At 39.3% G+C, this 6,949-nt stretch overlaps 1 protein-coding gene across 1 annotated transcript; it reads right to left on the bottom strand.

The window, feature by feature from the left end:
• On the bottom strand, window positions 1-3,369 carry LOC105622012 (membrane-associated protein Hem). Its single transcript, XM_012203447.1, has one exon. The coding sequence runs from the start codon at window positions 3,367-3,369 to the stop codon at window positions 1-3; it is 3,369 nt and encodes a 1,122-aa protein (XP_012058837.1).
• Window positions 3,370-6,949: the final 3,580 nt, after the last annotated feature.

The raw sequence follows: 6,949 nt of genomic DNA, 5'->3' as shown, positions 1-6,949 counted from the left end.
TCACGGTTGCGAATGCTCAAGTTTGTACACATCGTGATATGCATTGCGTATCAGTGCATATGGAAAACAACTCTCCAACAAGTCCATCGTCAAGAATGGAGATTCTTGAACTATTTGATCGAGCAGAAGATACACGGACTCTCTATTTCGAGTTGCCTCCTTGTCCGCTTCTTGCCCTAATTTTAACAAGCTCGACGAGGCCAGAGCGAGGAACTCCTTCATTCTGTCCTCTATATCATTTTGTCCACAAATCGTGAACAATGCTCCAAATATATTATTTATTGCTGTAGCCATGCAATGTATGTTATTGGAGTGGCCTTCGAGTGACGCTCTGTAAAAGGAGTTATCGTTCCGAGACAATTTCGGAATGGAAACCGCTACGAAGACCATCAACAAACAAACAAGCAAATGCTCGTCCTCGTCGACTTCAGCTTTCTGATTTCGCAGTGCTGTCGTCAAAGTGGGATCGACTTTGCAAGTCAAGCCTGCGGCCGACGTCATCTCGGAGACGACGCGCATAGGATCGCCGGATGGCAGATGATGTCTGAAATCCAATATAGAGCTCAACAGAAACGGTATACGTTCCTCCAACACGTCGACTAGTGCTGACTGTGACAACTGTCGGAAGCTGAGAATGACACCTATTATAGTAACTCGCTGAAGAACGTTGTCCACGTGTTGTAGCTTTTTGAACTGCTCCTTCATCACTTCCGGCTTGTCGAAATTTGTTCTCAGAGAAATCAGCACATCCTTGTTGCCGGCCACCAATTTCTTCAATTGTTGTACCTGACTGGCGATATGCCACATCAAGTTCTCATTCAACATCTTCATACCGTATGGTCCTATCAATTCTGCTAATGCCCTTAACTCATTAATATCGGAGAACTCTTCGGCGTTAAAGGGTATAGCACCTTCAACCGACAAGCTGACAAATGCCCGTTGATTCGCCGAATAGCAAATATTACCGGCGCTTACTCGCCTCAGCAAAACGTCCGAATACCATTGCGTATAGAGCGCAGCTATAGTTTTGTCACCGTGACTGTCCAGCTCCTGTGTTTGTTGCAGCAGAGCATTGTTGAAGACCCGTGTGATATCTATGTGCACGTAATTCTCGATGGTCTGAAGAACATTCATGTAAGATCTAACGCTGACGAAGAGCTCAGACGGTTTGGCTATCTCACTGGTATCCGGATTATACATGACCATTCCCACCAGCGCTCTAGCAAATCGCGACTCCAGATGTTGATGCAGATACTCTCTTGGCGCGAAAGTATACTCCCAGACATTAATAGTAGGACAGTAATTAATGGCATAACACAGCTCAGTAAGAGCCATGTGCAGCTTGTCCATCGTCGTTAATTCCTCCCGGGTTTTCCGATAGCTCTCTATACCAGGCTTGTGAATCTCGTACATGTTCTTCTTATTCTTATCCTTCTTCTTACGATTAACAACTTGTGAAATTAATAGAGCGCAGTGTTTCGGCAATAATTTGTCGCTCATATTGCACTGCTCGTCGCAAATAGTCGTGATAATATTCTTAGCTTCTTTCGCCATTTCATCCAGAAACATATTGACAACGGAAAGGCTTCTCTCGCGAATGTGATGACGTTCTTCCGGACAGAGCTCGTGAGTACAACTTTGAAAATGACTGCATATGAGCGGGAAGGCAACGATATACCGATTCTGGGCAGGAAACTCGAGGCACATGTGAAACTGATCCTCGAATATTTTGCTGTAAAAGCAGAAGATAGATAAATCAGACGTCTCGACTAACATCTCGTCCAAGTTGTCAACCATTTTCGTGTGGAAAATTACAGTATCCATGAAAGAAGCTAATTCTCTATTATCAGCCAGATTCATATTGCATTTCGCAATAGACATATAGGCCTGCAGCCTAAACCAATCCAATCGAAAGGCACGGAAATCAAACAATTCATTGTCCTCGACCTGCTTTACAGTCAGACTAGCTATAATTGAACACATATCACTAAGAATAGCCCCCTCGTCTTCCGGGCAAACCGGAAGATTTTGTATCATCTGATGCAAAGCGGGAGCATCGAATCCTGAAAGAAATTGGACGTAATACCTTTGAAGCACCTGAGAATATTTTTTTACTAGCGCTCGTAATTCCTCGCAATGGAAGAGCAATTCTGGCAATTGACGATCCACCAAATCCTCGCCTCCTCGTCCCTTGCCTTTACCTTGAATAGGAGGATTATCTCCGTGTCTCAATAACCACAAGACTTCGTCTCTCGCATGAGAGAGACCCATTAATACCAGCAGCGCTTTCGGTCCCAGAAGACCAGGCTGGTCTGTCAAAATTAAACCTAATTCCTTCAGAGCAGTCCTCAAGAATTTTCTTCTTTCTCTATGTCTATAGCCAGCTTTTTGTACTGCTTGATTGTAACATTCTTTCACCTCTGATACCCGTTTTCCATATCCTTTCATACCTTCGAAGAATGTTTGAATATACTGATGTATATAAATCACCTCGTCTCTAAACAACGCTAATACCCATCCAGATTCTAAAGCAGTGATCCACAGTTTGCTTGGTTGTTCCTGGCTCAAGAATGTGTGACAAAGCGTAAATCCAAGAATCACCCATCTCTCGATTCTATCCAAACTCAATGTCTCGCAGGACATAGTGTCTGTTGCTGCTGCTTTTAATATCTGTCCAGGACTACCAACGAGACTTAACTTCTGATCAGCTCTCCACGTATCAGCAGACAAATTTCTACCAGGATACACTGGCCACAGCGAAGTTAGAGCATTTTTCAGCAATTTAGAATGTGGCACGAATTCTTCGGAAAGTTTTTTCAACGGAGCGTCATAATCCATAATCATCTGTCCTAAGCGAGGAAAGCTGGGATCCGACTGACTATGCACCATCTCGTGAGCCGCATTGAAGAGTCCCAGCACAGCTTTGCGATCCTCGACTCGCGACAGGAGAATCATCAGGCTGATGTATGTGATTACAAGATCTAGATAACCTTTGGTCAAATCAAAATTAATTGTAATATCCATGTGAACGCCACACGCATCCATAGTAGTCAGAAGTTCGCACACATTGTCTTTAAAATCTAGCAGATCAACGAACGTATAATAGTACAATGACAGAGACTTGATAATCTCATTACGAATGTTCATAATGGTCTGTAATCCTTTAATATCGATGTTAGGGAACTTCCTGACGATCGTCTTGATGGAAGACTCCAGTGCTTTGTCAGAGAGGAAGGCAGGCTTCGACTTGGCATCACCACAGGCCTTCTTGATATTGTAAATACGCGTTAACATACCTATACCTCTGTCGTTCAGGATGGTCAACTTCTCGGCCAGCTTCTGCTGGCTCGGCACGATGGGTCGAGCCATGACCGCGTTGCTTGATCGCCTCTCACGCGATTGGCATTACTTATCAACTTGTTAAACGTAAATGACAGCGATCAGTTGACCCCACCCCTGGGGGTAATTTATCTCACCGGATATGCCGAGTGTTTCCTCTGGTTCCCTGCAAGGGAAAACAACAATTGATTCACGCGCTCGCACGACGTCGATACATTCGTCTCGGTATACTCACCTTGCCACCGTGATTACATGTTTCACACCGAATTACAATGCATCGCGATACGATAGGCCGAAGCAAATCACTGTACGTACCAGTACCTGTGCTGTACTCCAAGTGCGCTCTGACACGGCGCTTACCGCGTGAAGTTGCTCCGCTGTCTCCGCTATTGGCGCTATTGGCGATGCAGTGCTGCCAACGCGGCGAACGCGAAACGTCTAGAGTAGAAGTGTCGAGCGCGCAGTAGATTTGAAATCGCGGCCGTGCGATGTCGAGCGCGGGAAGTTTCGCTCGTTCGCGCGTGTGTGATTGTTAAAGTGCAATTTTGGATAACGGCGAGCTGGACTACCTGAAGGCGACATTGATGGATCTTTGGATGTGAGGAAACAGGAAGCGCGCACAGCCGATGCGGCGATCGATTCGGGATCTTCTTGCCAGGTATTCATATGTTCGTGATTGCGACGCACGATGCGTGTTTTCATGTTGCATTTTATTAAATTACTAAAATTCTGCGTTTGTGGCGTAGTTCTAATAATTTATTAAAATGCGAGCAATCCAACGGAAAAAAAATGTGTCATGCTGCTGTAGGTTTAACACAAGCTTTCCACATTACGCCAAAGAATGTCCAAAAGTATCCGCAGGACATCCCTATGTCCTCCAAACGTCCTAAGAATGTTTCCAAGATGTCTATTGCATAAATTGTGCTGTACAGATATTCGATCAAAAATTACGAAATTTACTTGCGATCAACGATAAATATGGCGTCCTTTCGGAAATTTCTGTTCTTGTTTCGCAAGTGATATTTCAATCGCACCTATGATATTTGTGTAAAATAGGGGCAATTTCGCTTTGTGGTATATCGAAAATATGGTAAGCAGATTCACGGAATGCAAAATTGAAAATCTGCATATCATTTTTCGCGATAGGAAAATCACGGAATTTGAAAATTGTCCGTTTTGTCGCTGGTGCCATCTGCCAATGCGATTCTGCACTTGATCGCTCTCTTTTACCATTATAGGTAATTTGCCAACAGAATATTTTAATATATAGATAATTACCGACACAATACTAAAATTTTTAATATATTTATTATATCGTATATAAAATAGATAGGTATTTTTGAATTTATTGCCAGTTCTATAATATAAAATTATTTAAAATGGACTAATTATTGAATTATTTAAAGATAGTAATGCCCTTTAAAAGACGTGATTTAAACATTAAAAAAATACATTTTATTAATGTCCATTTATTAAATTACATAAATATTAAAGAATAAATATATTAAAAAGTACGAAAGAATATATAAAAATTTAATATACATATATTAGCATAAAACTGAAATTACATAATTTTATAAGAAACGAATTTACGCAGTATAAAGAAATAAGAATACTGCTTTGAAAGTGACTTTGATACTATTTTATGTAGCTATAAATAATGTAGAGCGATCACAAAAAAAAATTTATGCAATGCTCGTATTGATATGAATCTATATGGAAAGAAGAGTTTTGTTGGAATATTTAAAAATTTAGCTAAATACAGATTTAAAAACAATTTGTTGTATCAAAATAATTATAACAATTTAAGCATAAAGGTATAAATTTTAACATAAAATTTGATATTTTAATTATCAAAATAATTATGTTTATAAGTTCAAAGTTAGAATATCAAAATTTTGTGCATTCATCATGTTTGAGATTCCTATATAATTATCCGATAAAAAATTTCATGCATGAATATGTATAACAAATATGTATAACATACATAAATATTCATAAACATATATAATTATATATAAATATGTCCATACATATAAACATGTCCATATAGTTCTCTTTCTTTTGTAAAATTATTTTTTAGTGTAACAGAAATAATAAGAATAATATTAAAAAAATAAAAAATTAAAGGGATAATTTTTGGATTGTTTGTTTTAGAAAAAAAACACATTATATAATTGTAATTTATATGTAATTTTTTTACATTTCTTCAAATTTGATTTTTTCTAAAACAAATAAGTGTGAAAATTATCCTTTTAATTATTTTTAATGTTTTCCCATTACTAATATTATTTCTATTACACTAAAAAGTAATTTTACAAAAGAAAGATGGATATATGGACATATTTCATATATGATTATACATGTTATGAATATTTATGTTATACATATTTATACATATTCACATGTATGAAAAATTTTTTTTGTTATAGCCCGACAAAATTATTTTTAGATCTGTAGCTAACTAAATTTTTAGATTCAGCAAAATCATTCTTTCTCTGTATGATAAGTGCGAGAAAGGAATGTAATGCATATAGCAATACGTTATTATACAATTTGTACAGTTTCATCTAAAATTAAAGATTCGCTTCTTTATCTTCTTGTTCTTGCGGAATGATTGATAATCCGGAATAGCGTATATAATTTCGTATTTACAGAAAGATAATATATCATTCTCGCATACATGATATATAGGATACTTTACGAATAGTATTGGCGATGCGAGAAACCCAAAACTGATATCTATCTTATATCAGGGAAAACTGCAGGCAAAAAGTCCTCCACTATCTAGATATATGATAATGGATATAATTCTTCGAGTATCTTATATATCTCTTATGAGTATTATTCGTTTATGAACGTTTTTGGATGCTGTTCAATTCTCATCTCACCCTTCTTGCCCTCTCGGCGGCATGGATGGGATGCCCTCCTTCCCCTTCATTGGCGGTTTTATACTACTTTCCCATTTTTCATTAGCACAATCAAACTGGCCGTACGCGGAGAAACAATGGCTTCTTGCCGGTCTTCGGCATGGGCGTTTCTCCGCGGAGAAAAAAAGTGTATAGATTATCGATCGATAGAGAGGGGCTTGGCCGTTGTGTTTGTCTTCTCATTCTCGGACGCGAATGGAGAGAGGGGGGGGAGGGGAGAGGAAGAGAGGAGGGAGAGAAAAAAGAGAGAGTGAGAACGGTTCTACTGGTTGGTCTCTCTCGAATCACATCGAGTGCGAATCGCCTCTGTTGACTGCGAATTCGTAATTGTTTCCTGCTCGGAGGAGGAGACCAGGTGGAATAACTAACGACCAATTTCCTTCGGCAGGCGAGTCATTCCCCGGTATGATCGATCCGATTATCGCTCGTCCTCGCGATTTCGAGCAGCGTACATCACGGTTCCCTCTTCCGTCTTTGCAATCGTTGGTCATAGCTCGACGACGAATCCCGTGTGAATCTTGGAAAAATGTCCACGCATATCGCAGGATTTTACGGAGCTTTACTCGATAAATTGGAATCAGCTTGAAGATTTATTAGGGATTAAAATGTAGCGTATGTGTCTATTATGCGGTTTAATTCCTTGAGTAATGTCCTATTGAACTAACGTCTTCGATTTAGTA

The sequence above is a fragment of the Atta cephalotes genome (assembly GCF_000143395.1).
Source record: "Atta cephalotes unplaced genomic scaffold scaffold00039, whole genome shotgun sequence".
Lineage (NCBI taxonomy): Eukaryota > Metazoa > Arthropoda > Insecta > Hymenoptera > Formicidae > Atta > Atta cephalotes.
This window is presented reverse-complemented; position numbering and strand designations above follow the sequence as displayed.

What these genes read in the sequence shown, in the direction of transcription:
- LOC105622012 (XM_012203447.1), bottom strand. Translation starts at nt 3,369, where the DNA reads ATGGCTCGACCCATCGTGCCGAGCCAGCAGAAGCTGGCCGAGAAGTTG.